The sequence below is a fragment of the Xyrauchen texanus genome, chromosome 26 (assembly GCF_025860055.1).
Source record: "Xyrauchen texanus isolate HMW12.3.18 chromosome 26, RBS_HiC_50CHRs, whole genome shotgun sequence".
In the NCBI taxonomy this organism is placed as follows: domain Eukaryota; kingdom Metazoa; phylum Chordata; class Actinopteri; order Cypriniformes; family Catostomidae; genus Xyrauchen; species Xyrauchen texanus.
This window is the reverse complement of record NC_068301.1, coordinates 21146620-21162276: the sequence shown is the minus strand read 5'-3', so window position 1 is coordinate 21162276 and position 15657 is coordinate 21146620. Positions and strand designations below refer to the sequence as shown.

Genomic DNA, 15657 nt, shown 5'->3' with positions numbered 1-15657 from the left:
AGTCAATTTGAATTTTTTTTTTGCAAATCAACTTCATTAGTTTGACAATTTGACAGCTATTTTTTACATGTCACTTTTAGAATGGAGGGTGAGTAATTTTAGCTCACTAAATTGACCGTTGCGGTTGATGTTAGTCCCAGTGGAGCACTTCAAAAATACCTTTTTAATTTCCATTTAAAAAATCTCATACAAATCATTAATTTGACATAACTGTTCTGGCATGGAACCATGAAATCAATCACTCAGATCACTCTGTAAATCAACACATGTATTACACAATTTGTATAATTTTTTTTTTAGAAACGGCTCAATCAAAGCACATGCATTTTGGACACGGAGCAATTTGCATGTGAATTAAGTGAAGATCCGTCACAGGACGTCAGTGGCAGATCCATTCATTCACTGACCTTGCCAAAGTCACATCTGGCTTGAAGCTACACACACACACACACACACACACACACACACACACACACACACACACACACACACACACACACACACACACACACACACACACACACACACACACACACACACACACACACACACACACACACACACAAACACACAAACACATATTGAGTGCTAATTACAGATAAAAGAAAAAGACAAAAAGGGGGTCTTGGGAGATATCTGGTTAAACTTATGTGAGCATTTGTCCATAAGAGAAGGATTTAATTCTTTTCATTCCAGATTTTATCGTTACTGAGATACAACCTTGTGACATCTTCCACATGTGACAACTAGCCCCAGTTTTCATATATATATATATATATATATATATATATATATATATATATATATATATATATATATATTGCATTGTATATTGTTATTCCACATGATGACTATCTATTTGCATAGAAACTCTGTAACATTATGATTGTATATATCTCCTCAGCCTCTCGTCCAGTGAACAGTGACCTATGTTTGGGTGCTCCTCCTAACACCACTCAGCTCTGCCATATTCCCTGCCCTATGGAATGTGAGGTGTCTTCCTGGACCGCGTGGGGGCCCTGCACCTTTGAAAACTGCCAAGACCAGTCCACGAAGAAAGGTGAGAGCAATCTTGAACTATAGGACTTCTTCATCTTTTACAGTTTTGTTTGGAGAGATATAGTTTCACCCATCTTGCTCATTTAAAACAGAGTGGATCAATAAACTGTCATTTTTCATTGTAAATCTTATAAACTGTGTACAGAAACCCTTTCAACACATAAATCACACCACCCCACCTCTCACCTCATCTGCACCATCAGCATTCGTGCCATAAAGTTATCACTGCCTACTGGAGCAGAAGATTCATTTTCTCAAATGTTTATGGGCCTGGTGTGTTGTAGAGGGAGGAAAAAAAAATAAACCCCCAAACAAGAAAATCATGTTGCATAGAAATAGACAAAGGGACAAATGATGAGTTAGGGGCCATTTAGTCAGATCACATTCTTGCTATGTAAAAGTTAGACACAACACAATGCATTTAACAGAACACAAGCATCTTGAAACTTTCTTTCTTTTTTACTTGACACGGTGTCTAAAATATGAAGCACTTCTGCATGGAATGCCCATAAAACAGCGAAACATGACACAACAATCAACGATGCCCATGTAGGCACATGCCAATGAAAAACAATGGAAAAACAGACAGACACAAAAAGACCTTTGATGTGAACTAACCCTTGTAGATAGGCTTGGAAAGACCTGTAGCCTAACTGGTAGAGTATGACACCAGCAATCCCAAGGTCATGGGTTTGATTCCCAAGAATAACACATACTGATAAAATGTTTAACTTGAATTCTCTGAAAGTCACTTTGGATAAAAGTGTTTTCCAAATGCATTAATGTAAATGTCAATACACAAACGTACAAAGAAGTTACATAGAACCTGTTAGCATGGAAGTTAGTACAGGTTGACTACTCCCTGTAAACGCTGACAGATGCAACTAGTGTATCAAAGGTGCTGGCATGCTGGGTGCTTTTCTCATTAATTATGTCTGGGACAGCGACCCGTGTCATGTCTAATGCATACTGACTCTTCTCTAATGAAGTGATTCAAAAGAATGGGTTGGGAGGAACTTCTCTAGCATGCATTTTAATGATGAATTTGAATATGTCTTCCACACTCTTTCTTTTCCAACACCCATGTTTCATACTTCATGTCATATAGCTCTATATGCACTTGTGTATATATACTGTCTAAATGAGAGTGTTGCTCATTATTCAGGGTGATGTGAAGTCTTGGGGAGTGAAACAAAACATTGTTAACCAGATTCTTGTTAACATTAATGATTGTTAGCTTTATGATCAGTAAATGCAAAGTCTGTGTGATAATGCACAACTCATCCACGAAAACACTTTTCTAGTTATGAATGTTAGATAAACACTACCAATTAAATGTTGGCACACATTAGAATAAATTTGTTTCTCATGATCTTAAAAACCGTTCAAACTAAAGCCTCATGCTTAATTTTTTTAATTAAGTTTTGTAGCAAATATTAATTGGAACCACTTTATATTAAGTGTCTTTACCTACTGTGGACTTACGCATTTGATACAATGTACTTATTATGTACGTGTTGTTGCATTGTACTTACTGTACATTTAAAGGACTTGCATTTAATAACATGTGTAGTTACACTGTTTACATTACCCTTAACCCACCCTTCTCTTACCTTTACCCTACCCCTACTCCTAAACCTACCAGTACCTCATCCTCAGTAGCAGAAAATGTGAATCTTGTGAGAATTTTCAAAACAACATGTAGTTACACAATAAATATATTGGATTATATTTATTTTAATCATAGTACATAGTAGTTAAAGACACCTTCATTGAAGTGAGACAATAACTTATATAAATAAATTGTTCATATCTGTGGATTTTTTTACAAAATAAAGTTTTGAAAAACAAAAAAATGTTTGAAACGAAGGAGTCTGCTCATTTGTTTAATATGTTTGTTCACTTAATAATTTTCATACTTCCATTTAATAGTTTTATAGTTTTGTTAACTTTACTACTATTCTAAAATGTGGAAAACAGTAATAAGTAAATGAGTAGGTGTGTCCAAACTTTGAAACAGCAGTTTTAAGGGGCCACTCAGACCAAAAAAGCCTAGACACAGCGCAATAAGTGAAACAGAAAGCAAGTCCCTCAAGATTTTAAAAGTTGTCATTCTTTTTAACTTGACACGAAGTCTTAAAAATGTGGCACTCCAGAGCGAGAAGCTGAAAAATCAGTGAGATGTGTCACAGCGGTCAAAAATGTCCATCTAGCATGTTTACATAGAAAAACAATATAGACGCAAAAAAAATGCATTTTCTTGAATGACTCCAAAACTATGTAACTATGACAGCAAGGCTGTTCTTCTGTATTATATGGTATCATAACACATAACAGAATGCAGGTTTCTCGATAAATGTTTGTTAAAAGTTGCCGTTCTTTATAAGCTTACACGGCACCTAGAAAAACATGGCGCTCTTGTGAAAAGCAGAAAAATACGCAAGATGTGACAGCACTCAAAGATGAAAACGCATTCAGTGTGAATAGCTCCTAAACTATGTTACTATGACAGCATGGCTGTTTTTCTGTAATATATTTATCTTTATAGCCTAAACAAGGTGTCAAATTAATCTTGATTGTGTGATAAGGTACAAATTACCAGCAACATCTTGACTTAATGCACCTCAAATTTTTCAGCGTGCGCTTTGGATGTGATAACCCATGAAATTTGGATGAGATTTTCTAAGGCTGTGGCTTTTTCTTTCATTTATTTTTTATTAACAGGGGTTAATATGAAATCAAGTATCCTGCTTTGTCTAATAAAGACACACACACACACACACACACACACCCCTTCAGACACCCTAGAGCTGACTGACTTTAGGTGATACAATCCCCCTTATTCCCCCCTTCCCAACTCACCCAACCACAATGAGCTCTATGCTGACCTTCTTATTAAATAAAGTCAGGGGAGACAGAGGGACAGAAGTAATCAGAGAAAGGGACAACGCTGCCATTTCTAACTAACTCCTAAAGGCACCCCTGTCCCATATTACCTTATCGAGTCCAGACAGCAATGTGGTGGCCAGAGACCAGCAACATAGAGGGGAGGGTGATGGCCGGGAACATGTAGGTGACCTTGTTGCAGTCCTGAGTCCAGATCCCCCCCCCCCCCCACACACACACACATTTTTATTTTATTTATTTAATTATTTTTACCCTCTGGAGCCTTTTTATTCCTTTGAATGGGAATATCCCTGGAGCCAAAGCCTCTTCTGAATTAATGGATTTCTGATTGCATTAGTCCCTTCAATGAAAAGCAAGCGTAATGAGGGAAGAATAATAATATTCATTATGATGAGCTGCTCCAGTAATTTAATGGACTGAAATGTTAAATGTAATATTACGGTTATTGCGCAATGACACACTGTGTCAGTTGATAGGGCTTAACACTAGGGGTTGCTCCAAATAGTTGACTAGTCGATAAGTGGTGTATTATATAAATTCAGGAGCCTACAACTGTGTCCCAGTATAGCTGCCAGAGTCAGACATTAAAGGTCATGAGGAAAAAATGCCATCATAAATCACAAAAATATCCTGAAATTCAAAATGTGGAGCCATAAAATGCCCTTGTAATAAAATGTAATATAATAACATGACCTTGTATAATTAATTATTGATTTATTATTTTAACATCCGATATAGGTTTTAATATTCTATTTTAGTCATAGTTATACATATTATGGCATATTATATTTTATTATAGTCAATATTAATTTGAAGTTCCCTAAATTGGCTACATCACTCTACCATCTCCTCTCCACCAATAGCTGGTGTGTGGTGGGCGTTCTGGCGCACTATGGCTGCCGTCGTATCATCCAGGTGGATGCTGCACACTGGTGGTGGTTGAGGAGATTCCCCCTATACTATGTAAAGCGCTTTGAGTGCCTAGAAAAGCACTATATAAATGTAAATTGTTGTTGTTGTTGTTACTTGCATCATTTCAGCTGCAAGCACGTTTCCTCCACACAGTTTTTGGAGTTGATAGAAACTAGCAAAGACTTCTGAATGTGTCATTTAGACTGCAAAAAAATCATATTAATAACAAGTATCTTTGTATTTTTAGTACAAATTAGTATTTTGTTCCTATAATTTTTTTTTAAACGTGAAAAAAATACTTGAATCAAAATTGCATAAGATAATAAGAATATATCTTGAATTAAGTTTATTTTTTTCTTAAAGGGGTAAAGTAAGATATATTTATTGAAAACAAGTCTTACTACCAACAACTTTACTTCTAATATAGATGTACTATATCTTGCTTGCTGTTAGATATGTTTTACAAGAAAACAACACAAACATTCTGATTAAGATTTTTTTGTTTTTGTTTGTTTTGCAGTGCAGAAGAGTAGTTAAATTAATCATGCAATCCCCACTTAACAAACTTTACTTCCAATGGTCAAGTCAACTGACTAAATCAATGACAAGACTGACTTTGACTCTGATTTTCACAAATCTACAGGTTTCAAACTGAGGAAAAGAAAAATCATGAATGAGCCCACAGGTGGGACAGGAAATTGCCCTCATCTGACTGAAGCAATTCCCTGTGAGGAGCCCAGTTGCTATGAATGGCTGCTACTGAAGCTGGAAGAGTGTGTGCCTGACAATGACAAAGTATGCGGACCAGGAACCCAAAATCCACAAGTGCAATGTGTCAACAGTGACGGTAAGTGGTACATACACCAACCATTTGCATTATGTTAGACAACACACTAATTCTTTCTTTTTTTATATAATTCAGGCTAATTAAAAATCTTTGCTTGAATAAATGCTTTGTTTCAGGGTCATGTCCAGGCGTGCTGTGTCTAATGTAGCAAAAAACCCAGATTGTTTTGTTCTTGTACAGCTGGGTCCACTCTTAAACTTAATCCATAGGGTTTATGTTCTGGACTCATGCCCAATGCAGTAATTGTGTTTTTTTCACAGGCGGCTGGTTGTAGTTCTCTATTGTTAGAGTAGTCAGAGGGGGAACTCAGAGAAAAAATAAGAGGCACTTCTGCCTTTTATTCTTCCAAACACAAAGCCACATGTTTTGAGATGGTCTACTGTCTTACTAGCCAAAAGGCCTGCAACTATCCAATAGCATTTGAATGTGATTGGGATGACTGAGTATACGGTAGCTAGGGAAACCAACATAAGTTCCATCTTCACCATCTATGAGATCAAAGATAAATACAGTTTACCTTGGGACAAGCACATGCCTGGAACTACAACCAATATTTTAGACTATTGCTGGAGTTGAAAATACTTGGGCAGTGATTCTGGTTTTGCTTCAGTATCCAGATTTTTCATCGGAGAGCAAGTGGCGACCCAACAGTATAGTTGTATAGTTTTGCTCATGGTTTTTGAGAATGAGGGCATTCCACTCAACCTGTCCATTTTGACATCTGCCTTATTTGGTTTGCTTCTACCAATGGACAGATGCATTCACACCAATATACCATAGAGTTTGATTGGATGCTCTGCCTTTGACATCAACAACATATGGAAAATGTTTTCCCCCCTTTCTGCCCATTCATCTACGGTTGTATGGCTAGTAACATTATTTGCATTTAGAAATAGCTTTTTCCTTGCTTACTGACTCTATCAGACCCATGTTGAAGTTGTAACCCACCACTTGAGATTTTCTGGAATAGACTACACTGATATACAAATATATACAGACCTACATACACAAACAAATGTGTACTGGAGTGTAAAGTTTAACATGAAGCTCCAATTACTTAATATTGCGTAAAAACTTAGTGATTTGGGTTGATGACTTGATTTTTAGATTGTTTTTGTTGATTTGCTTGCTGAATGGAAAGCTTTTTTCAACAGCAGCATGGGGATAGAAAATCTCTTGGAAGCTTTGGCATTGATGTATATTCTTTATTCAGCTTAGAACTTCACAGATATTAGCCCAGAATAGCCCAGCTATGTTGCACTCACAATATTGTAATGACATTTTGGGGAAGAACATTTAGGTGTGGTTGATGATGGAGCAAAATACATTGCGGCAAAACTGCTGTACTAATTCATTCAGTCTAATTAATTTAATGTAGTAGAGACTTGACTAGAGCATAGCTGAGTGAATATTTTAACAAAGAATACAATTAATTCTTAGTGAAAGGAAAATGTGCCAGTAACGTGGAAATGAAATTGATTATTTCAGTGCTGCTCATCAAACATAATTAACCTTAAATCATTGTGGATATGAAGGACAAGTAGAACATGCAGTGTTTAAAATAGAATCGCCAACTCTGCGACTTCTTTCTCTTTGCTTTCCTTATTGTTAATTTCTTGTCTAGAGGTGCGGCACAACTCGGTTTGCATTAATGAATCAATTATGAGTGCACACCGTGATTGTATTTTACATCCTCACATTTCGCTCCTTGTTCCAGTAAATTTTAGTATGTAGACATGGCAATTACTGCAACATTCCAGAACCTCAGCATTCATATCCGCTAATAAGGACTCAGGGGAGAGAAAAAGAGAGAGACGAAGAGAAAGACACTGGTCTGTGTGCATCTCAATCAGATTTGCAAGGCTCATAATTAAGCATCCCATTCTTACTAGCTGAAGGTGTCATACTGCCAGTGCCTCAGCTGTCACCAAGGAGACAACTACCACCTCCCCCCACAGCCCTCAAATAAAGCTTTCTTAACATGCCATGTACAGTAACTCATACAGTTACAGTACTATATCGGGGATCCTGTAACCTGCAGTGGCCTGTAGAATATGTACTGACCATTTCAAAGATCAGTGATTTTCACTTGCACAGCTTTCCTAACAAACATAAAATCCTTTTACTAACTATTCTCGCAAGCTTTATGTAAATGCAGAAATAATATTTTGATACACTATAACAGGGGTTGCCAACCATTCACAACCCAGGAAACCCCCTACCCAGAGTTTTGGCAAATCCATAGACCTATTACTATAAAAAGCATTTCTCAGTAGCACTGTATACTAACATTCATTATAACATTTAAAATAGTGCTGTCAGTCGGATCAAATATTTAATCACGATTAAATATATTTATTTTTTTCCTCTCTAGGAAAGAAAACAAAACAATATGTAACAATTGAATGCTTTATTAACATATTCCTATTAAAGCTTTCCACAGTATAAAGAAAGAAATGCTCTAAAATAGCACCAATTCAAATAATATTAAGCATTTCCCAAGGTCTAATTAGACGGTTGACTAATTGAAAGAAGTAGTCCCCACACAGTTTGCATTTTCCTTGCAATGGGCAATAAATCTCTTAAACTCTTATTCTCCACAATATTAGACTGTGCTTTTCCTACATCATGAATCATGAAGCTGCTTAAGGGCATCAACACCAGCATCAAGCACCACTTTGAACTCCATATAAAAAGCCCTTGCAGACCAAAAATGTCTGATTCTACGTTTTGGTGCTAGGTAACACTTGGCATGCTTCTGTAGTAATTAGCCTGCCTCTTATAGGCTGAAACATACTCGATTTCTGTCACAAGTCCCATCTGAGCTTATTTTGTACATCAAATAGCATTAAGAGGTCCTTTCTCCATCATTTTATCACTGACATGGAAGCGTTGTTGTGTGTGTTGTTGTGTGTGCTCAATATAATGACTCCACATTGCAAAGGTTCTGCCCTTCCAACAAGTGTTTTTGCTGTGTTATGCTGTATTAGCGGTAATTACGTAAATCTTGATTAAGAAAAATTAACATGTTAAACTTTTTAAATAAATCATATGAGTTAGCGTGTTAATTCTGACCACGCTAATTAAAAAATATTATTATTAGGGGTGTGAATCTATGAAAATTTTTAAATGAATAAATTACTCAGTTTTCTGTGATTTATCACGAATAATCATGGTACATTAAAACACTGTCACTGCTGTTCAATTTCTATCGCACATACGCTGTCTCTCTCTTGCATAGTTTTGCTTTTGACACTGGTTCAGATGACAATGAGAGGTATGGCAGTTTGCCCGTATCACTCCCACACCTGGCTCACCGCTTAGGGGTGACAGTAATTATCCTCCCGTGTTTTATAATGCCCGGGATATGCATCTTGCGTAATTAATAAGTGTGCGCTGCTCCACACAATCAGTTTCTGTGCTAGGATGTGCAGTCGAGTCGAGTGTGTACCTCCTGGAAATGTATACAGTATTTTCCAATTTTAGCCACAGGATGTGGGGAAAACTTTAATGAAGTTTCAGAAAGTGGAAAAAATCGGATAATGCAATATTTGCAATTTTATTTATTTTCTAGACCTAATTATTATTATTATTTCTAGTAGTAGTATTATGCTAAACTAGTGTTGAATTAGTTTATCAATTAGCTACCTTTACTTCCTTTGCCATGACCTAATACTACTGTATTGTTCAACACAGAGATTTTATGTGTTTAATGATGGTTAACATAGTTTTAAGATGAACTAGCAATGAACAATACTTTTACAGCATTAATTAATCTTGATAAAGTATTTTTTTTTTAATATATAGATTTTTGCAAATTTACGACAGCTACATGCTCTATTTTTTATCTAATTGTTCTCCAATGGTCTTCATCATTCTGAAACATAGCACAACAAAGTTGGAAGATGATACATTTTCACTCCTGCCAACTAAAAAGAGTGAACATTTTTCTGATGTAATTATTTTAAAGTCACATAAGGTAGGGTAGGAATTTGGTGTAAAAAGCATTACTAATCTCGAAACCTATTTTTGTTCAACTATGCTGGAGTAGAGTTCATAGAATGAATGTTTTGCTGACAAATGTGCTACATCTGAATTCATGTTATAATAATCTGGGCTGCTCTAATCGCAAATCAAAGTTCCTAAACAATGACAATTAAATGTGGGCTTCAATACTCTGAATTTAATAATATTAGGCCAACAGGAGAACATTTACTCTAATTATATTAGATCTAAAAATATGATTACCTTACAGTACTTTATTTGATCTACTCCTGGTCACTCGGTTCTCCTTTCCTCCTCTTCTAATTTTCTCTCACTCTCTCAGCTCATTTATATCTGGAAATGTCCTCAACTGAAAGAAGAAAATATAAAACAAAAAAGTATTAAGATTTCTTATAAACTTAAGATGCAAAAAAGATAAAATGCATATTTTATTCTCTTATATCTGCTCCTGGTATCTCTGCTCTCCTTTCCTCCTCTGTTCTTCACTCCTTTCTTCTCTACATATTTTCATCTCTTGTCCTTCTTCCTCTTCACCTGCTTTCTCCAGAGTTTGCACATCTGATTTCCTATTCTCTCCTTCATTCTTTTCCTCACTTTCTCTTTCACTCCTCCCTTTCTTCTCTCTTCCCCACATCTCAAATCCAGACTTCCACTTCTGTCCTCTTCTCATCAATTCTCCACTCCTCCCTCCTGGCTCCTCAGCACAAATTTTTCTCCTCTCTCCTTCTCTTAGCTTCTGCTTTTCACTCCTTTCTTACTCCCCTCATCATCTCTCCTTCACTTGTCCTGCTTACTCTCCTGCTCCACAGTTTTCTCCTTTCCTTGTCTCTCCTTCATGTATGTTCTCCTCCCTCCTTTATTTTCTTCACTTTCTCTTTAATTCCTTTCTTCTGCACATCCTTCCATCATTGGGAACTGCCATCCCTCCATTCCTTGTCTCCCATCCCCTCTCAATCTTTGATTGTCTAAACCTATTGCTGTCTTGGACAGGGAGTTTTTCTCCTTTTCTATTTTTGTGGCGGCAACATAAGGCTGTACCGACATGGTTTCAATTGAGCGAATCTGTCAATAACATTGTCAGGGATTATGGCATACAGATTGTCCTTTTCAATTGACATGATGGCCAGGTCGTTGAGCCTGTCTTGGCTCACGGTGCTCCTTAACTATGTGTGAAGACGGCACAAGGCACTGTAGGAGCATTCACAGCTGCTTCTGCTGACTGGAATCGTCAGGGCCACTTGGAAGACAGCCTTCAGGGTGGGAAACATATCTTCATCAAACATTTGGAACACAGTGGCTGTGTCAGGGTCTCTTTCTACATCTTTCTCTTGATGAAATGCTTAGCAAACAGGAGTTATTCTGGCTTGAACTGAATCCTATAATGGGTAGCAAGACTTTTGAGGGCTTTTTCAGTGAGAAAGGTCTCTGTGGTTGGGTTGCAGGCTTGAATACCTGACATAAGCTCTTCTCCCACACCTGAAAATTAATATTTGAGCACCTCTACCATCCTGTCCAGGCACGGATATAAAAGATAATGTCTGAAATCATCTTAGGTGGTCAGATTGGAGGTTGACCCACAGGCTAACACCATGAGACCATCAAATCTTTTTTGTTTCTGCCTGGAACCAACAGGGAGCTGGATGTAGTTTGCCTCACATGAGTCCATGGCCCTCTTGAACACATGCTTCACCACCAGAGTCTGTGCGGAGCTCTGTCAAAGTTTGAAGGGCTGCCATCTTGTACTGAACTGCTTTGCCCAAGTCCAAACTTTACCCCTGCAGGTACCGGTGTAGCCCTTCTGTTATGCCAAGGAGTTTGGAAAACATCACCAGCATGTAGAGTGTCTTCGGCTTGCAGAGCTTTGACTGGATCCCTAGGGCCATGGATAGGTTCATGGTGCTGAGACATGTTAAAATGGTAGGAAGGTTGTTCAGGACAACATTTACAGACCGAATCTGGCACACACATCATGCTGTGGAGAGCTTCACAAATTCAGATTGACTTAATCCAAATTGTTTCTGGATTTCTACGAACTTGATGTGGTTCACAAGGGAACTGCTGAAAAATGTGTACACATTCTCCAGTAGATCAAAGAATCCGGTAGCTTCAGTTATAGCTTTGCATGTGTGGCATAGGATATCTCTGAGCTTTTGTTGAGCTTGTGTTTATAGCAGTGCACATACACTGCTTCAGGGTTTCACTCTCTGAATTGGGCTTGGACTCCACTCATGGTAGATGCACCATCATAGGCTGTGCAACACATAAGATCACCCAAGTTGTACAACTGTAGCATTTCCTCTCTCACTGCGCCCTCTTGCTTAACAAAATGCACACAGACCGCACGCTGCTCTGTGCATTTGTCTCTAGCTTCGTCTGCCATCACAGAGTTCATCTTTGAGATCTTCATTTGCTTGATGATGCTTTCTGTGATTTCTTGTGAAATGTAATCTATCATTTCGTTTTGGGAGAAATTAGAGAGTTAGGTTGTATGAGAAGGGGAAGTATAGTTTTGTAAAAATGGGTCAAATTGTTGGAGGAGCTTCATACATTCAGTGCATGCCTTGATTCTGGCTAGACTCCTGCTCATCATGCCCCCCAAATGAGATGCCTTGCTTTCCTAAAAATGTTATTACTGCCACAATGCGGTGAAGGTATTGGCACCTCTCTGATATCTCTGCTGCTCTAGCAGTTTTCAGCTGCTCAATTACATCCCCTTGAGTTTTTGATTTTTTAAAGCTCTGCCAGCATGTCATGGTGGACATGTGGTGGGCACTCTTCTCATTCCCCCGGAAGGATTCAAAAGGCCTTTTCCAATTTGAAAACCCGAGCCACTGAGGGCATCTTTATTGGTGCGGATGTTCTGCCTTCCATACGGATGACATGAAAAGCATAATGCTGAGTTTCTGGCTACAGAGTATTCCAGCCATTTAAACTGCTCAAACCAATTCTTGTTAAATGCTCTTTGCTGAGCTCTAAACTGTCTGAGGCGGTATTGTGAGAGATGCAACTGCTTTGGGCCACTTTCTGGAGTCCCTAGATCACCAATTGCAGATATACCTGCTGCCCCTTGCTGTGATGCCTGTTCTTCCTCTTCCGTAGCTGACTCACCTGTGTGACAAAATAGACCTTCAATTAATCAATCACCATAGATATTTACATGTAGATTCTAGGGTCAGACCTTTAGGGGCCTCTGCCCCTAATGACAATGTGACATGCAAAAGTGTTCAAACCCCCTGCTATATCATTAATTTCACTGATAACAATTAATACATTAATATTTTAATTTACAGCAATATTATTGTGGCAGGGCGGAGGGCAGGGCCGGGTCGTGATCCTACACACCCGGTCCCGTATTAGGCTAATTATGCCTCCGTGAGGTTTAAAGGCTGACTGCAGAGGGCCGTGCGGGAGAGAGAGATTGTTAGCGGACATGTCCGTCATGTGTGTTTTTGTTGTCTTTTAAGTTTACCATTAAACTATGATTTATGTTGACAAGCCGGTTCTCGCCTCCTCCTTGCCCATCCGTTAACTGTTTTACATTGGTGCCGAAGCCGGGAAGGAGGAGGGATATGCCTAAAGGTGCGTACACTGCCAGCGACATCGACAGCGACTCAATACCATTCATTTTCAATGCGAGCACAGCGACTTCCGGTGACACGAGCTGTCGCGACCGTTGGCGCTAGATGTGGGCGTGTCCAGCGACGCAACAAAGTTGAGAAAAGTTCAACTTTGGAGCGACTAACGGAAGCGACAGCCAATAGGAGAGACGACGGGAGAGCTCACGTGATCCTTCTCTCTCTCTCTCTCTCTCAGCTCCTGCAGTAACGGAAAGATGGATGAAAGGCTAATTCTTGCTGTTAGAAATTTTCCAGTGCTCTATGATATGTCTCTTCCCACGTACAAGGACATTTTTAAGAAAAATACTGCGTGGAAAGGTGTATCTGAGATCGCGGGGATTTTATGGACCCAGACAGAACGGCACTTGCATTTTCGCCGCAGATAAACAGCCGCTCTGGCAAACAGCACGCCTGGTTTCTCATTCATCTTTGATATAAAGCATTTTATGTACTGATTCCATTTATATTTAGTCTTTTCCCTCCAAAATGTTTGTTTTTAGTGGCAAGAAAAGAGATTCGCTGTCAACAGCAATGGAATGACATCCGTGAATGTCATTTATAAACGTTACTAGGCAACCAGTAGTGGGAACACCCACTAGCGACTTCACCGCCAGCCACTGGCGACCTGCAGCGATAAAGTCGCTGGCAGTGTGTACGCACCTTTAGTAGAGTTCTCGCCACTACCATCCACCCCAACGGATGCAGCCGCGAGGGGAGGAGGGGCTCCAAGCCGACCGCCTGGAGCGGTCAGGACCTCTGCCAGGGGCGGAGGAGTCGCCTACCGGCCGCTGAAAGACGGCGGGGTTTAAGACTGCCGACCACGAGCGGGGAGGGGCTCACTGCCGACCACCTGGAGCGAGAGAACCGCTGCCAGGGGCGGGGGAGACCCCTTCTAGTCCCCTAGAACGCGGCGGGGTGTTCCGTCCGCCAGGGGCTGGAGCACTGCCTCAGATCCGCCCGGAGAGGCGCGGCTGTCGTCCGATAAAGTGTGAAGGAGTGGCCGAGGAACAAGCTGCGGCGTATCGGAGAACTGGCGAGTAAGTTTTTTTTTTTTTTTTTTCATCTCTCTCTCCTCTCTCTCTCTCACTGTCGCTCTGCGTTGGCCTTTATCCTCTTTTACATTTTACAGTTTTTTGGGGGGTACTACACTGTTACAGGGGGGGATGTACCTCAGGCCGGGGGCTCCCCAGCCAGAGAGAACGAGGGAGGAATGTGGCAGGGCGGAGGGCGGGGCCGGGTCGTGATCCTACACACCCTGTCCCGTATTAGGCTAATTATGCCTCCGTGAGGTTTAAAGGATGAATGCAGAGGGCCGTGCGGGAGAGAGAGATCGATAGCGGACATGTCCGTCATGTGTGTTTTTGTTGTCTTTTAAGTTTACCATTAAACTACAATTTATGTTGACAAGCCGGTTCTCGCCTCCTCCTTGCCCATCCGTTAACTGTTTTACAATTACTTTTAATGAATTACTAGTAAGTAACTTTACACCACAACATATTTTCTAAGAAAATTAAAAATGGAATAAGCTGTTTGCAAAAGTATTCAACCCCTTTCACTTTGGCAAACCTTAATTCAATTAGGTACACAATGTTACATTCAGAAGCAACATAATTAGTTGGGTGGTCTATTGTAGAGTATAATAATAATGGTTCAGAATGAACAATCACAGATTTCAATAAAATACAACTGTTTTAGAGAGGACCCTCAGTTAGTTAATGAAACCTGAGGCAAAGACTGAATCATAATGTCCAGAACATTCAAAACTAGATGTCCTGTTTAGTGTACTTCTGGAAAGCATTTAATGTGGGGGAAAACCACATAGCATCCATGAAATATATGTAACAGTCTTGACTTCACTATCTTTCCACTTTCTCACCTGGTTCTTGCTTTTGCTCTCTCTCTCTCTCTCTCTCTCTCTCTCTGTCATCTCTCTCTCTCTCCCTCTTTGCACTGACAATTATCACACATAAGCATACTGTTTTCAACTACAAAATTACATTGAATCTGATAATATATAAAGCAACCAGTGTATTTGTGATGTAAATAAATGTAAGAGGAGGTTGGGGAGAATCCACATTTCATAACAGTATATCAATAAATTGTTTAGTTATGTGAAATCATCGAGGATTCCACTGCAATGAATGTGGGGAACATAGAAGCTGTCTTGGCATTATAACTATGTGGTCATGACTACCTGTACATTTTCTCGCCTTGTTCTTCTCTCTCTCTCTCTCTCTCTCTCTCTCTCTCTCCTGACTCCATCCTGCTCTCTCTCCTTCTTTACCTCTTTATCATCCTATCTCCCTCTTG

General features: G+C 39.4%; 1 protein-coding gene across 1 annotated transcript in view; it reads left to right on the top strand.

Moving 5' to 3' along the window:
• LOC127620401 (thrombospondin type-1 domain-containing protein 7A) overlaps positions 1–15657 on the top strand; it is a 166874-nt gene that overhangs the window by 93025 nt on the left and 58192 nt on the right. Inside the window, exons 5-6 of the mRNA XM_052093629.1 lie at positions 905–1060; positions 5522–5725. Coding sequence (XP_051949589.1) covers positions 905–1060; positions 5522–5725 — 360 coding nt within the window. The remainder of the gene's footprint in view (positions 1–904; positions 1061–5521; positions 5726–15657) is intronic.